The sequence below is a fragment of the Salmo salar genome, chromosome ssa19 (genome assembly GCF_905237065.1).
Source record: "Salmo salar chromosome ssa19, Ssal_v3.1, whole genome shotgun sequence".
NCBI lineage: Eukaryota > Metazoa > Chordata > Actinopteri > Salmoniformes > Salmonidae > Salmo > Salmo salar.
The window spans coordinates 79,151,300-79,169,417 of NC_059460.1; the positions used below are offsets into that span (position 1 = coordinate 79,151,300).

Here is an 18,118-nt window from a genome sequence, read left to right on the forward strand (position 1 = left end):
CAAGACCTTCATAGAATGCATTCTGCTTGGGCGGCCTATAACACAGCTTAGACAAAATCGGCTTGGTTTTGGGAAGGCAGATATCCAAACAATCTCCAGATCAGCGTTTAAATCCGATCTGATGTTAAAAGCAATGTCTGATCTTACAAACGCACATATTCCCCCACCGTTCTGATTCCGATCCTTCCTGACAACAGAGTAATTACCTATCTCAATTTCTGAGTCCCAAACAGATGAATCCAACCATGTCTCAGTAAAACATAAGACTCCCACCTCTGATTTGAAAACCAACAGGCGTATCTCATCGATGTTCGGTAGTAGGCTTCGGACATTTAAGTGAACAAAATGTAAGCCCTTCTTCCCAAAGGCCTCATTGAATTCCCGATCCACTTGTAACTCACCTCCCACTGCGCTGCCATCTTCCCACTGCCCTGCCTCCGCCATGGAGCACCCCTCCCCAGGTGCCACTCCCTCGTCCTCACCACCGTGTCCCCCGTCATTCGCCTCTGGTTGCCTCCGCTCCGCTGTGGACCCCCCTCCTCCGGTGTACTCTCCACCCTCGGTAAGTCCTCTGGTCCCACTCCACCTTCAATGCTCACACAACCCGCGGGTACAGCACACCGACAGCAACGGTAAGCTTCATTGACCCCATGTCCAAAGCTAGAATCGCTGCATTTTAGATGAATCCACTGCGCGCATTCCAAACATACCAGAGCTTTGCTGTTACTCTTTATCCAACGTTCACAAGAGGAGCCTGGGTGCATAGGCCATTTGATGGGGTTCGTGAAAAAGTGAGGTCCAGGGCATTGATGGATATCACCCGATAAGAGAAGGCATAGAGTTATTATAAGATCTCCACCATTAATTTGCGATTTCAGACTGGATTTCGATGATCGTTTTGGTTTGTGCCAAGGTGCTATGAAAGTTTGGTATATAACATTCCTTCCAAATCCGAAGTGCTGGATGCCATCAAACGTGTTTGCATGACTGAGAAGTTGCTGAGAATTTACTATTCTTTCATCTAAATAGCAGATGCAATTATTTCCAGTAACATTTAAAACAAACACATAAAGTAAAAGTGCTGCCACCATGCCGAACTTGCCGGTCGCCATCTTGTTTTTTGGACAGGCTAGTAATAGGGGTTGCAACAATTTCGGCAGATCATTTTAGAAAGAGAGGGTCCAGATTGTCTAGCCCGGCTGATTTGTCCGGCTGATTTGTAGGGGTCCAGAGTGTGCAGCTCTTTCAGAACATCAGCTTTATGGATTTGGGTGAAGGTGAAGTGGGGGAGGTTTGGGCGAGTTGCTGTGGGGAGCGCAGGGCTGTCGACCGGGGTAGGGGTCGCCAGGTGGAAAGCATGGCCAGCCGTAGAAAAATGCTTATTGAAATTCTCATTTATAGTGGATTTATCGGTGGTAACAGTGTTTCCTAGCCTCAGTGCAGTGGGCGGCTGGGAGGAGGTGCTCTTATTCTCTATGGACTTTACAGTGTCCCAGAACTTTTTTGAGTTCGTGCTACAGGATGCAAATTTCTGCTTGAAAAAGCTAGCCTTAGCTTTCCTAACTGCCTGTGTATATTTGTTGCTAACTTCCCTGAAAAGTTGCATATCACGGGGGCTGTTTGATGCTAATGCAGAATGCCACAGGATGTTTTTGTGCTGATCAAGGGCAGTCAGGTCTGGAGAGAACCAAGGGCTATATCTGTTCCTGGTTAAAAAAAAAAATAATGGGGCATGCTTATTTAAGATGGTGAGGAAGGCACTTTTAAAGAATAACCAGTCATCCTCTACTGACGGGATGAGGTCAATATCCTTCCAGGATACCCGGGCCAGGTCGATTAGAAAGGCCTGCTCTCTGAAGTGTTTTAGGGAGCTAATAGGCTAATATTGTCACAGATCAGACTATTCTTAATCTTGTCTTTACATATACTAAATAATATATGTGTGAAATTTGTTTTGATTTCAAATGGACCACTATCATGCACCTGTATCGAAACAGAGGCAGCGGGAAAAAATACATGTCATCTATGCACTTAAATAGCGAATGGAGGACGCTTTTCCCCATGGTTCATTTTAATGACAGCCAGATAGGCTATACTCCTGTTGTAAAGAGAAGCAATGTGCTTAATATTAGGAAAGTTGAGAAATAAATATAGTAGGTCTGGCCTATAGAAAGATAATGGGATCCTCCTCTTTCTATTAGCGGCCATCACTCTGTTTTCTCCCGCAATTGAAAAACCTATAGAAATGTTGTGCAACATGAGCTCTCATGGGCTCTCATAAAGTATTTGATTAGATTTGAGATCATATTTACATTGATGTCAGAGTGATTAGAGGGACAATAGAGTGCTGAGTACCAGGCAGTTAGCAGGTTTGGAGGCTACTAATGACCATCAGCAGCATCAGAGCTTGGAGAAGCCTAATTACCGTGACTGTATGCTCTCGTTGGCTCTCGTTGGCTGGCCCTCGCGCCATACCCGTCGCCAAACCCACTGGCTCCAGGTCATTTACAAGTCTCTGCTAGATAAAGCCCCGCCTTATCTCAGCTCACTGGTCACCATAGCAGCACCCACCCGTAGCACGCGCTCCAGCAGGTATATCTCACTGGTCACCCCCAAAGATAATTCTTCCTTTGGCCGCCTCTCCTTCCAGTTCTCTGCTGCCAATGACTGGAACGAACTGCAAAAATCTCTGAAACTGGAAACACTTATCTCCCTCACTAGCTTTAAGCACCAGCTGTCAGAGCAGCTCACAGATCACTGCACCTGTACATAGCCCATCTGTAAATAGCCCATCCAATCTACCTACCTCATCCCCATACTGTATTTATTTATTTATTTATTCTTGCTCCTTTGCACCCCAGTATCTGTACTTGCACATTCATCTTCTGCACATCCTACCATCCCAATGTTTAATTGCTATATTGTAATTACTGCACCCCCAAGACCTATTTATTGCCTTGCCTCTCTTATCCTACCTCATTTGCACATGCTGTATATAGATTTTTCTACTATATTATTGATTGTATGTTTGTTTATTCCATGTGTGACTCTGTGTTGTTATATGTGTCGAACTGCTTTGCTTTATCTTGGCCAGGTCGCAGTTGCAAATGAGAACTTGTTCTCAACTAGCCTACCTGGTTAAATGAAGGTGAAATAAAATAAATAAATACATGTGGAATTTGACTACTTTCATGACTCGTGACCGCCGGTGTGGCGGTAATACTGTCACCGTAACAGCCCTAGGTTTAATTATTTGGGGTTCCATATAGAACCGTCTGGGGAAAGGATTCTACATGGAACCAAAAGGGTTCTACCTGGAATCAAAAATGGTTATTCAAAGGGTTCTCCTATGGTAACAGCCGAAGAACCCTTTTGGGTTCTAGATAGAAAAAAAATGTGCTAAGAGTGTACTATAGGCTCTGTGACTGATGGCTCTGTGACTGATGGCTCTGTGACTGATGGCTCTGTGACTGATGTGTGTTGTGGTGTACTCTAGGTTGTTTAGAGGTCACAGAGAAAGAAGGAGAGAGAAAGGGATAGTGATGTGTGTGTATGTGTGTGTGCCATTATACTGTAGTTTATGGTGTTTGCATTTGACCTTGGAGGCCAGCCGTGTCACAGCTTGCTGCATCCTGGTCTGGCATGTGGCCAGCAGACCCATGCTTGACGCTATCAAAGCCCAGCCGGCGAACCCACACAAACACACACAGTTCAACAGAATGCTCCCCGCCTGTGGACTCATCCCCATCAAGCACTGTCCACAAAGCTACATTTCACCACAAGCCACCCGACATTAACTTTGTCAAGTTTCAAAAGCGTTGATTTTCCAGGCTGTAGTCAAGGACAGAGAAAATATCTGATTGGACAGTAGGGGATCTAAAGGACGTGACATCATCATGGGCTACAGACTCAAACATAATCTCATCTGTCGACCTCTCTATGACCTCTCTTTGACCTCTCTTTGACATCTCTCGACCTCTCTTTGATTTCTCCATGACCTCTCTTTGACCTCTTTATGACCTCTCTATGAACTCTCTATGACTTCTCTATGACCTCTCTATGTGTATGATATATGTCTGTATCTTTGTCTGTTGACTGTAAGGTATCGTGTTGTTCAGTAATGATGATAACCATAATGTCAAGATGATCAGAAAACATACAGTATTTACTTTTGAATTGCAGCTCAGCAGTAATCAAACCCTAAAATGTCCCAGAATCTTTTCATGCTAGACCCTTGTAGAGAATGTTTGAAAACAATCCCAAGTATTCCATGTATTATTTTTCATTGGAGAAGGATGATGAAGACACCGAGTTCAGACAAACAAATTCTGTCTCTCATTTCCTTTGAAGGAGTCCCAGGGGCCAGCGTAAGGAGAGCCTTCCTCCCTGAGGGGTTCAAAAGCTGGGGTGACAAGCATCGTGGGGGGGGCCCCGGCCACACTATGGAAGACAAACAGGGCTAGAGGCAAAGGGGATAGGGATCTCCAAAGTACTGAGAATCCTGCGGCGCTGTGTTGCTACGCCAGCGCTGAGCACTGTCAGTGGGCCCTGAGTGCCACACCCCAGGGGCCTGGGTCTCTGTGTCCGCGACATAAATACACTCCCCAGCCAGGTCGTATGGAGATTACAGTGGCACCATCCTGTTGACTGGTCATATGGAGATTACAGGGGCAATATCCTGTTGACTGGTCATATGGAGATTACAGGGGCACATCCTGTTGCCTAGCAGTTCTAAGGCTCTGATGAGGCTGTTCTGTGTCTCAGTGATATCTCCCTGACTGCTTTAGAGCAGGTCTGTCTGTCTGTCTGTCTGTCTGTCTGTCTGTCTGTCTGTCTGTCTGTCTGTCTGTCTGTCTGTCTGTCTGTCTGTCTGTCTGTCTGTCTGTCTGTCTGTCTGTCTGTCTGTCTGTCTGTCTGTCTGTCTGTCTGTCTGTCTGTCTGTCTCGGACAATATGCAACTCTTGTCATGGTCCAGGGCTCACCAAGGTCCAAGGCAGGAAGTCTCAATCCACATGCCGATCATTCTGAGAGAATAGTGGGAGAGGAGGGCTGAGAAAAAGAGAGGGAGGATAAGAGTGGGCGGAAAGAGGTAACGTATACAAACCCAGGGATGTATTTAACAAAGCTGACCCTGTAACTACACAGATAAACCTCTTCTCATTCTGGTTGATCAAGAAGGCTGAAGTTGAATGTGGGTTCCTGAAAGTATGGAAACCATACACACCATGTCTATTTTTAACATGCACGAAATATAATACCCTGCTTGGTGAAAATTTAATCGATTTGAATAAATAACTATCCTAAATATCATTGTTTTAACTGAAGCTACTTTACTAGCCATTTTAATGTGGGTCAATGTGTAGAGAGACAGAAAAGAGAGGAGACAGAGAGTAGAAAGAGAGGGACACTAGGTTTATTTTTGGGGTGGAGTGGAAACCCACTGTGACCACTACCCTTGCATATGGTCACGCTTGGTTCATGACCTGGAGCTAAGGCAAGGCTGTGATCCCTCTGCCTGTGGCCAAGACCTCACTTTCCTTCCCCTCTCCCCTGACACACACGCATGCGCACACACACACACACACACACACACACACACACACACACAGCTTCATTTTCTTGGAATGTCAGAACTTTTTGGGGAGTAAACATGTTTGATCTAATTTTCCCTAATCGTTAAACCTTACCCTTAACCGAACCTTAACCTTAACCTTAACCTTAAGCTTAGAATAGCATTTGAACAAATTCAGGACATTAAACAAATCCTGACTTTTCAAAAAAGTTACTGTTTTCCTTCCTTGTCAGGATATTGGGGTGAATTATTAGGACATTATGGTAAATTGTTAGGACATTGGGGTGGATTGTTAGGACATTGGGGTGGATTGTTAGGACATTGGGGTGGATTGTTAGGACATTGGGGTGGATTGTTAGGACATTGGGGTGGATTGTTAGGACATTGGGGTGGATTGTTAGGACATTGGGGTGGATTGTTAGGACATTGGGGTGGATTGTTAGGACATTAGGGTGGATTGTTAGGACATTGTTAGGACATTGGGGTGGATTGTTAGGAGTGAATTGTTAGGACATTGGGGTGAATTGTTAGGACATTGTGGTGAATTGTTAGGACATTGCGGTGAATTGTTAGGACATTGGTGTCCTGATAAGTTAAGTAAACAAGAACACAGACACAGGAGTGGCCAGTGGGATATTTTAAAGGCTGTAAAGTTAACAAATCAACCACTGACTGAATATCAGCACTCAACCACATCTAACATTAACCCCTGAAGTACCCCCCAGTGAAACATACCAATCATGAAATACACTTCCTCCAACCCGGCAACAGGTTTCCTCAGGAAGTAGTCCCTCTCAGCCATTGGTCATTGGTCTCTGGGATGTTTCTGCAGTAGTAAACAGGGGCCATCTGGCAGGCCTCCTTCTGACATCACCTCAGCCACATCCATGTGGTGTTGAGCTGTGAAGACGACATCTGGACACGCAAGGCAGAGTGAATGTGCATTTCCTTAGACAGAGAGAGAGTGTTGTGTCTCATTAGACAGAGAGAAACAGTTTTGTGTGTAGTGTTTTAGTGTACTATGAGTTTCTGTACTAAGATTCACTTTGTGTCCTCGTGGTAACCTCGAGTCTAGGCTACCTTTCACCCTTCCCCCCAAAAAAATGTTTCCGTTTCCATGTTGGTTAGTTAGCCGACGCTCTTCTCCAGAGTGACTTACAGTCATTCAACTGAAGTAGATAAACAACCACGTATCAGTCAAAGCAAGAACAACCTATCTGTTACCGTTACTGAGATTGTTATTATAGTTTCAAAGTGTTTATTTAAAAAAAATTCTGAACTTTGAACATGCTCACTTCCAGTTTAAAGCTTTTATGGAAGCTAACACAAGTCATGTGACAGATGGGAGCAATTATACATCTTCCACACTGCAATCTTCATTCGACTCCATTTGGGTTTCTGTTGTGTGCACATTTCTATCAAATGTTGATAGGTACATAGCTATTGGGTACACCTGCTAATTCTATCATGTCTCTCTCTTGTCATATTAACTCTAGGCCCACAGAGCTGTTCCGTAGCTGTAACGTCCAATCAGACCAAGGCGCCATGAATGACATCAAGCTGTGGTCCAATGGGACGATCAAGATGCCCTTTATGAACATCCCCGTCCTGGACATCAGGAAGTGTCGTCCGGAGATGTGGAAGGCTGTGGCCTGCGCCCTGCAGATCAAACCCTGCTACAGCAAGTCCCGCGGCAGCGTCATCTGCAAGTAGGTAGCCAATATTTTCATTCTGTTATTTGACGTAGCCCTCTCTCTGCAGTCAAACGACCTAGTGGCCTCATAGGTGGAATGTTATTCATATTTTTCAGCATTTCCTAAACATTTTTTTATTTTTCATTACCGAAAATCCGATGTATCTATGTCAAATGGTTTTGTTATATTTTAGTCTCCTGTGATGTCTATAACATTTATTATTGGGATGTAAACTCAAAATGGAATATATTTCAACTGTATATCTGACATGGTACAGGTGTCTTTGTTTAAGCCAATAATCATGTGTGTGAGGTGGATACTTTTGTTTCAAAGTAGATTTGTTTAAGACTTCCAAGAATCACTCTGTGTGACTGATTTAGCCCACTGCAGTAAAAGGTTCAAGTATTTAGTCTGACTTTGAGCTAGTTTCCCAGAGATTAAGCCTATGATTGAATTAAGAGGAGTCCAATAGAGATTCTCCATTGAAAGTGATTGTTAGTCCAGGTATAGGCTTAATGTGGTACTGCTGCTATTGCTGTACCATTCATCCTGCCTTTACAGGGCGTTACTGTAAAATAGACTGTTTCCTCAATCACCGACCTGGTTAGATAAAGGTAATAAAGTGAAATAAGTACATACAGCATCCCACCTTCACCTGCAGTAGACTCCCGTGGTCACAGTAAAAAGCATCCCTCGGGAAACGACCGCCCAAAGACCCAGCTGGAACCTAAAAACTACATGAATCAATTACAGGTGGTCTCTTAGAGGATTCAGCTGACAACACGTAGGCGTGACAACACGTAGGCGTGACAACACGTAGGCGTGACAACACGTAGACGTGACAACACGTAGACGTGACAACACGTAGACAACACGTAGGCATGACAACACGTAGACAACACGTAGGCATGACAACACGTAGGCGTGACAAAACGTAGACGTGACAACACGTAGACAACACGTAGGCATGACAACACGTAGGCGTGACAACACGTAGGCGTGACAACACGTGGGCGTGACAACACGTAGGCGTGACAACACGTAGGCGTGACAACACGTAGGCGTGACAACACGTAGACGTGACAACACGTAGGCGTGACAACACGTAGGCGTGACAACACGTAGACGTGACAACACGTGGACGTGACAACACGTGGACGTGACAACACGTGGGCGTGACAACACGTAGACATGACAACACGTAGACGTGACAACACGATGGTGTGACAACACGTAGACGTGACAACACGTAGACAACACGTAGGCATGATAACACGTAGACGTGACAACACGTAGACAACACGTAGGCATGACAACACGTGGACATGACAACACGTAGACATGACAACACGTAGACAACACGTAGACGTGACAACACGTAGACGTGACAACACGTAGACGTGACAACACGTAGGCGTGACAACACGTAGGCGTGACAACACGTAGACAACACGTAGGCATGACAACACGTAGGCATGACAACACGTGGACATGACAACACGTGGACGTGACAACACGTAGACGTGACAACACGTAGACGTGACAACACGTAGACAACACGTAGCCATGACAACACGTAGCCATGACAACACGTGGACGTGACAACACGTGGACGTGACAACACGTAGACGTGACAACATGTAGACAACACGTAGCCATGACAACACGTGGACGTGACAACACGTGGGCGTGACAACACGTGGACGTGACAACACGTGGACGTGACAACACGTAGGCGTGACAACACGTAGGCGTGACAACACGTGGACGTGACAACACGTGGACGTGACAACAGGTAGGCATGACAACACGTAGACAACACGTGGACGTGACAACACGTGGACGTGACAACACGTGGGCGTGACAACACGTGGACGTGACAACACGTAGGCGTGACAACACGTAGACAACACGTAGGCATGACAACACGTAGACGTGACAACACGTGGACGTGACAACACGTGGACGTGACAACACGTGGACGTGACAACACGTGGACGTGACAACACGTAGGCGTGACAACACGTAGGCGTGACAACACGTAGACAACACGTGGACGTGACAACACGTGGGCGTGACAACACGTGGACGTGACAACACGTGGGCGTGACAACATGTGGACGTGACAACACGTGGACGTGACAACACGTGGACGTGACAACACGTGGGCGTGACAACACGTAGGCGTGACAACACGTGGGCGTGACAACACGTGGACGTGACAACACGTAGGCGTGACAACGTGACAACACGTAGACGTGACAACACGTAGGCGTGACAACACGTAGGCGTGACAACACGTAGGCGTGACAACACGTGGACGTGACAACACGTAGACATGACAACACGTAGACAACACGTAGCCATGACAAACGGTAGCCGTGACAACACTTGGACGTGACAACACGTAGGCGTGACAACACGTAGACGTGACAACACGTAGACAACACGTAGGCGTGACAACACGTGGACATGACAACACGTAGGCGTGACAACACGTAGGCGTGACAACACATAGGCGTGACAACACGTAGGCGTGACAACACGTAGACGTGACAACACGTAGACGTGACAACACGTGGACGTGACAACACGTAGACATGACAACACGTAGACAACACGTAGCCATGACAACACGTAGCCGTGACAACACGTGGACGTGACAACACGTGGACGTGACAACACATGGGCGTGACAACACGTAGGCGTGACAACACGTAGACATGACAACACGTAGGCGTGACAACACGTAGACATGACAACACGTAGGCGTGACAACACGTAGACGTGACAACACGTAGACAACACGTAGGCGTGACAACACGTAGACAACACGTAGGCATGACAACACGTAGACGTGACAACACGTAGACAACACGTAGGCATGACAACACGTGGACATGACAACACGTAGGCATGACAACACGTAGGCGTGACAACACGTAGACGTGACAACACGTAGACAACACGTAGGCATGACAACACGTGGACATGACAACACGTGGACGTGACAACACGTAGACGTGACAACACGTAGACGTGACAACACGTAGACATGACAACACGTAGGCAACACGTGGACGTGACAACACGTGGGCGTGACAACACATGGGCGTGACAACACGTAGGCGTGACAACACGTGGACGTGACAACACGTAGGCGTGACAGCACGTGGGCGTGACAACACGTGGACGTGACAACACGTAGGCGTGACAACACGTAGGCGTGACAACACGTGGGCGTGACAACACATGGACGTGACAACACGTAGGCGTGACAACACGTAGACAACACGTAGGCATGACAACACGTAGACATGACAACACGTGGACGTGACATCACGTGGACTTGACAACACGTAGGCGTGACAACACGTGGGCGTGACAACACGTGGACGTGACAACACGTAGGCATGACAACACGTAGACAACACGTAGGCATGACAACACGTAGACATGACAACACGTGAACATGACAACACGTGGACATGACAACACGTGGGCGTGACAACACGTAGGAGTGACAACACATAGGCGTGACAACACGTAGACGTGACAACACGTAGACGTGACAACACGTAGACAACACGTAGCCGTGACAACACGTGGACGTGACAACACGTAGACGTGACAACACGTGGACGTGACAACACGTAGACGTGACAACACGTAGACAACACGTAGCCGTGACAACACGTAGCCGTGACAACACGTGGACGTGACAACACGTGGACGTGACAACACGTAGGCGTGACAACACGTGGACGTGACAACACGTGGACGTGACAACACGTGGACGTGACAACACGTAGGCGTGACAACACGTAGGCATGACAACACGTAGACAACACGTGGACGTGACAACACGTGGGCGTGACAACACGTAGGCGTGACAACACGTAGGCGTGACAACACGTAGACAACACGTGGACATGACAACACGTAGGCGTGACAACACGTAGGCGTGACAACACGTAGGCGTGACAACACATAGGCGTGACAACACGTAGGCGTGACAACACATAGGCGTGACAACACGTAGGCGTGACAACACGTAGACGTGACAACACGTAGACGTGACAACACGTGGACGTGACAACACGTAGACATGACAACACGTAGACAACACGTAGCCATGACAACACGTAGCCGTGACAACACGTGGACGTGACAACACGTAGACATGACAACACGTAGGCGTGACAACACGTAGACATGACAACACGTAGGCGTGACAACACGTAGACAACACGTAGGCATGACAACACGTAGACGTGACAACACGTAGACAACACGTAGGCATGACAACACGTGGACGTGACAACACGTAGACATGACAACACGTAGGCGTGACAATACGTAGACGTGACAACACGTAGACAACACGTAGGCATGACAACACGTGGACATGACAACACGTAGACGTGACAACACGTAGACGTGACAACACGTAGACAACACGTAGCCATGACAACACGTAGCCGTGACAACACGTGGACGTGACAACACGTAGACATGACAACACGTAGACAACACGTAGCCATGACAACACGTAGCCGTGACAACACGTGGACGTGACAACACGTAGGCGTGACAACACGTAGGCGTGACAACACATAGGCGTGACAACACGTAGGCGTGACAACACATAGGCGTGACAACACATAGGCGTGATAACACATAGGCGTGACAACACGTAGACGTGACAACACGTAGACGTGACAACAAGTGGACGTGACAACACGTAGACATGACAACACGTAGCCATGACAACACGTAGCCGTGACAACACGTGGACGTGACAACACGTAGACATGACAACACGTAGGCGTGACAACACGTAGACATGACAACACGTAGGCGTGACAACACGTAGACAACACGTAGGCATGACAACACGTAGACGTGACAACACGTAGACAACACGTAGGCATGACAACACGTGGACATGACAACACGTAGACATGACAACACGTAGGCGTGACAATACGTAGACGTGACAACACGTAGACAACACGTAGGCATGACAACACGTGGACATGACAACACGTAGACGTGACAACACGTAGACGTGACAACACGTAGACGTGACAACACGTAGACAACACGTAGCCATGACAACACGTAGCCGTGACAACACGTGAACGTGACAACACGTAGACGTGACAACACGTGGACGTGACAACACGTAGACATGACAACACGTAGACAACACGTAGCCATGACAACACGTGGACGTGACAACACATGGGCGTGACAACACGTAGGCGTGACAACACGTGGACGTGACAACACGTAGGCGTGACAACACGTAGGCGTGACAACACGTAGGCATGACAACACGTGGGCGTGACAACACGTAGGCATGACAACACGTGGGCGTGACAACACGTGGGCGTGACAACACGTAGGCGTGACAACACGTGGGCGTGACAACACGTGGACGTGACAACACGTAGGCGTGACAACACGTAGACAACACGTAGGCATGACAACACGTAGACATGACAACACGTGGACGTGACAACACGTGGACGTGACAACACGTAGGCGTGACAACACGTGGGCGTGACAACACGTGGACGTGACAACACGTAGGCATGACAACACGTAGACAACACGTAGTCATGACAACACGTAGACATGACAACACGTGAACATGACAACACGTGGACGTGACAACACGTGGGCGTGACAACACGTAGGAGTGACAACACATAGGCGTGACAACACGTAGGCGTGACAACACGTAGACAACACGTAGCCATGACAACACGTAGCCGTGACAACACGTGGACGTGACAACACGTAGACGTGACAACACGTAGCCGTGACAACACGTGGACGTGACAACACGTAGGCGTGACAACACGTGGACGTGACAACACGTGGACGTGACAACACGTGGACGTGACAACACGTAGGCGTGACAACACGTAGGCGTGACAACACGTAGGCGTGACAACACGTGGACGTGACAACACGTGGGCGTGACAACACGTGGACGTGACAACACGTGGACGTGACAACACGTAGGCGTGACAACACGTAGGCGTGACAACACGTAGGCGTGACAACACGTAGACAACACGTGGACGTGACAACACGTGGACGTGACAACACGTGGGCGTGACAACACGTAGACGTGACAACACGTAGACTTGACAACACGTGGACAAAACGTAGGCATGACAACACGTACAACGTAGGCATGACAACACGTAGGCGTGACAACACGTAGACGTGACAACACGTAGACAACACGTAGGCGTGACAACACGTAGGCGTGACAACACGTGGACGTGACAACACGTAGGCGTGACAACACGTAGACGTGACAACACGTAGACGTGACAACACGTAGGCGTGACAACACGTAGGCGTGACAACACGTAGGCGTGACAACACGTAGACGTGACAACACGTGGACGTGACAACACGTAGCCGTGACAACACGTGGACGTGACAACACGTGGGCGTGACAACACGTAGACGTGACAACACGTAGACGTGACAACACGTAGGCGTGACAACACGTAGGCGTGACAACACGTAGACGTGACAACACGTAGACAACACGTAGGCATGACAACACGTAGACGTGACAACACGTAGACAACACGTAGGCATGACAACACGTGGACATGACAACACGTAGACATGACAACACGTAGACAACACGTAGACGTGACAACACGTAGATGTGACAACACGTAGACATGACAACACGTAGGCGTGACAACACGTAGACAACACGTAGGCATGACAACACGTAGGCATGACAACACGTGGACATGACAACACGTGGACATGACAACACGTAGACGTGACAACACGTAGACGTGACAACACGTAGACAACACGTAGCCATGACAACACGTAGCCATGACAACACGTGGACGTGACAACACGTGGACGTGACAACACGTGGACGTGACAACACGTAGACATGACAACATGTAGACAACACGTAGCCATGACAACACGTGGACGTGACAACACATGGGCGTGACAACACGTGGACGTGACAACACGTGGACGTGACAACACGTAGGCGTGACAACACGTAGGCGTGACAACACGTAGGCGTGACAACACGTGGACGTGACAACACGTGGACGTGACAACAGGTAGGCATGACAACACGTAGACAACACGTGGACGTGACAACACGTGGACGTGACAACACGTGGGCGTGACAACACGTGGGCGTGACAACACGTGGGCGTGACAACACGTGGGCGTGACAACACGTGGACGTGACAACACGTAGGCGTGACAACACGTAGGCGTGACAACACGTAGACAACACGTAGGCATGACAACACGTAGGCGTGACAACACGTGGACGTGACAACACGTGGACGTGACAACACGTGGACGTGACAACACGTAGGCGTGACAACACGTAGGCGTGACAACACGTAGGCGTGACAACACGTGGACATGACAACACGTGGACATGACAACACGTAGGCGTGACAACACGTGGACGTGACAACACGTGGACGTGACAACACGTGGGCGTGACAACACGTGGGCGTGACAACACGTAGGCGTGACAACACGTGGGCGTGACAACACGTGGGCGTGACAACACGTGGACGTGACAACACGTAGGCGTGACAACACGTAGGCGTGACAACACGTGGACGTGACAACACGTGGACGTGACAACACGTAGGCGTGACAACACGTAGGCGTGACAACACGTAGGCGTGACAACACGTAGACAACACGTGGACGTGACAACACGTGGGCGTGACAACACGTAGGCGTGACAACACGTAGGCGTGACAACACGTGTTGTGTACGTGTTGTCACGTCCGACAACACGTGGACGTGACAACACGTAGGCGTGACAACACGTAGACGTGACAACACGTAGACAACACGTAGGCGTGACAACACGTAGGCGTGACAACACGTAGGCGTGACAACACGTAGGCGTGACAACACGTAGACGTGACAACACGTAGACGTGACAACACCTGGACGTGACAACACATAGACATACTAATCCAAGGGAGGATTTTGTGGTTTCTGCAAGGCTTAACTCACTACCCCACCTCAGGTCATTTATCAGCAGATCCTTTGACTGAAAGCAAATCTTTTGACTGGAGCTTTTTCCAGTGAGAGCAATTCCAGCTGGGTTTCTGTCAGGCTGAATGAAGTAGTTTAGAGTGTTAGCGAAGTTTACCTGTACTGTAGGCTAGCCCTCAGGGCTGTAACAGCCAATGTACAGTACCAGTCAAAAGTTTGGACACGCCTACTCATTCAAGTGTTTTAAAGAACAATAGTGAAGACATCAAAACTATGAAATAACACACATGGAATCATGTAGTAACCAAAAAAGTGTTAAACAAATCAAAATATATTTTAGATTCTTCTAAGTAGCCATCTTTTGCCTTGATGACAGCTTTGCACACCCTTGGCATTCTCTCAACCAGGTTCACCTGGAATGCATTTCCAACAGTCTTGAAGGAGTTCCCACATATGCTGAGCACTTGTTGGCTGCTTTTCCTTCACTCTGCGGTCCAAGCACTTGTTGGCTGCTTTTCCTTCACTCTGCAGTCCAACTCATTCCAAACCATCTCAATTGGGTTGAGGTCGGGTGATTGTGGAGGCCAGGTCATCTGATGCAGCCCTCCATCACTCTCCTTGAAATTTACCAGATTGACTGGCCTTCATGTCTTAAAGTAATGATGCTCTTTGCTTATTTGAGCTGTTCTTGCCATAATACGGACTTGGTATTTTACGAAATATTTTACGAAATGGAGGACTGGTCAATGTGATCAAGACAGACATTCCTACTGACAGGCTTTATTCGAATGTTGCTTAGCCATCAGACATTTTGAAACAGTTTGGAACGTTGGGATGCCCGCTGACCTAACCCTGTATCTCTGTCTAAACCCCTTCAGGTCGGACTGTGTGGACATCCTGACACAGTGTGGTGACCGCAGACGCTTCTACGAGGGACAGACGGCCGAGCGCATCTGTGAGATTCTGTCACCCATAGACGACCCTGAACACTGTATCCCCCTGGAGAGATACCTCAGTGAGTGGTAACGTGTGTGTGTGTGTGTGTGTGTGTGTCTTACTATTAACAATTAACATCTTATTCAAACAATGAGGTGGTTCATTCTTGCATTTTTTGGGGGTTGAAGTAATTTCATTGAATGTTGATTTACACGTACAAGAAGTCTAATGCTACAAGGAGAAATTATGATTCTCAGATCTTTTCTCATTGTCAAAAGTCTTAACATGTTGTTCTTCCCCATCCTCACTCCAGCTCCTAGCAACCTGGGTAATATCATTGAGGAGGTCATCCACCCGTGTAACCCCAACCCCTGTCCCAGCAACCACCTGTGTGAGGTGAACAGGAAGGGCTGCCAGCCTGGACAGGACTGCCTGCCTTACTTATGTGTACCTGGTACAGTATACTAGAACATGCAGTACCTCCCTGTAGCCCTAGGGGGAGCCTATGTCCACTGTACAGACATAGTATGTATGTGTAGACGTATAAAGTGTGACTACTGTGTTCTGTGTGTGTGTGTGTGTGTGTGTCAGGCTGTAAACTGGGTGAGGCCTCAGAATTCCTGGTCCACGTGGATGCCCGTATCCAGGTGCCCATGCGTAACGGCCAGGCGGGCTGCTTTGAGGTTTGTACCTGCGGACAGAGTGGCAGGCTGGATAACTGTGCCGAGATGCCCTGCATCGACACCTCCAAGACCTGCGTTGTGGGGGGCCAGAGAAAAAGTAAGCTGCCTCATTGACCAGCAGTGTGTAGCACCCACCTGGTTTTCACAGCGGTTTTAGACAATATGTGCAAAACAGGGAAAAGGAGCGGTAGTTTATTTTAGTTTTTCCTTATCAATTAATCTTGTTATGTTGAGAGAGAGAGAGAGAGAGAGAGAGAGAGAGAGAGACCTCTCTGTGCATGAGTCCTTGAGCGAGAGAGAACCCGCTCTGTGCATGAGTCCTTTGTACTGTTGTGCCTGGTTGTGAAATGCTTCCTGTGGTGTAAACATCACTGCCACGCTTCTTCTTCCCCTAGCAGCACGGCAACACTACATTCATCCAAAAAATAAACCAACCAACCACACGCTGGTATTTCCTTCCTGCGGTCTCCCTCTGGCCCACCCTCAATGTAACTACTGTGACTTGAAAAGAGCCTGCTGCAAGTCTCTCTTTCTCTCTCTCTCTCTCTCTCTCTCTCTCTCTCTCTCTCTCTCTCTCTCTCTCTGTCTCTGTCTCACTCTCACTCTCTCTCTCTCTTTCTCTTTCTCTCTCTCTTTCTCTTTCTCTCTCTCTTTCTCTTTCTCTTTCAATTCAATGGGCTTTATTGGCATGGGAAACATATGTTAACATTGCCAAAGCAAGTGAAGTAGATAATATACAAAAGTGAAATAAATAAAAATAAACTGTAAACATTACACTCACAGAAGTTCCAAAATAATAAAGACATTACAAATGTAATATTATGTATATATACAGTGTTGTAATGATGTACAAATGGTTAAAGTACAAAAGGGGAAATAAATATGGGTTGTATTTACAATGATGTTTGTTCTTCACTAGTTGCCCTTTTCTTGTGGCAACTGGTCACAAATCTTGCTGCTTTGATGGCACACTGTGGTATTTCACCCAGTAGATATGGGAGTTTATCAAAATTGGTTTTGTTTTCGAATTGTTTGTGGATCTGTGTAATCTGAGGGAAATATGTGTCTCTAATATGGTCATACATTGGGCAGGAGGTTAGGAACTCTCTCTCTCTCGCGCACACACACACACACACACACACACACACACACACACACACACACACACACACACACACACACACACACAC

The 18,118-nt window shown here is 47.8% G+C and overlaps 1 protein-coding gene across 1 annotated transcript in view; it reads left to right on the top strand.

Moving 5' to 3' along the window:
- Positions 1-18,118, top strand: part of LOC106579676 (reversion-inducing cysteine-rich protein with Kazal motifs) — a 108,239-nt gene that overhangs the window by 66,172 nt on the left and 23,949 nt on the right. Inside the window, exons 11-14 of the mRNA XM_014159806.2 lie at positions 7,069-7,281; positions 16,188-16,324; positions 16,559-16,699; positions 16,837-17,025. Coding sequence (XP_014015281.2) covers positions 7,069-7,281; positions 16,188-16,324; positions 16,559-16,699; positions 16,837-17,025 — 680 coding nt within the window. The remainder of the gene's footprint in view (positions 1-7,068; positions 7,282-16,187; positions 16,325-16,558; positions 16,700-16,836; positions 17,026-18,118) is intronic.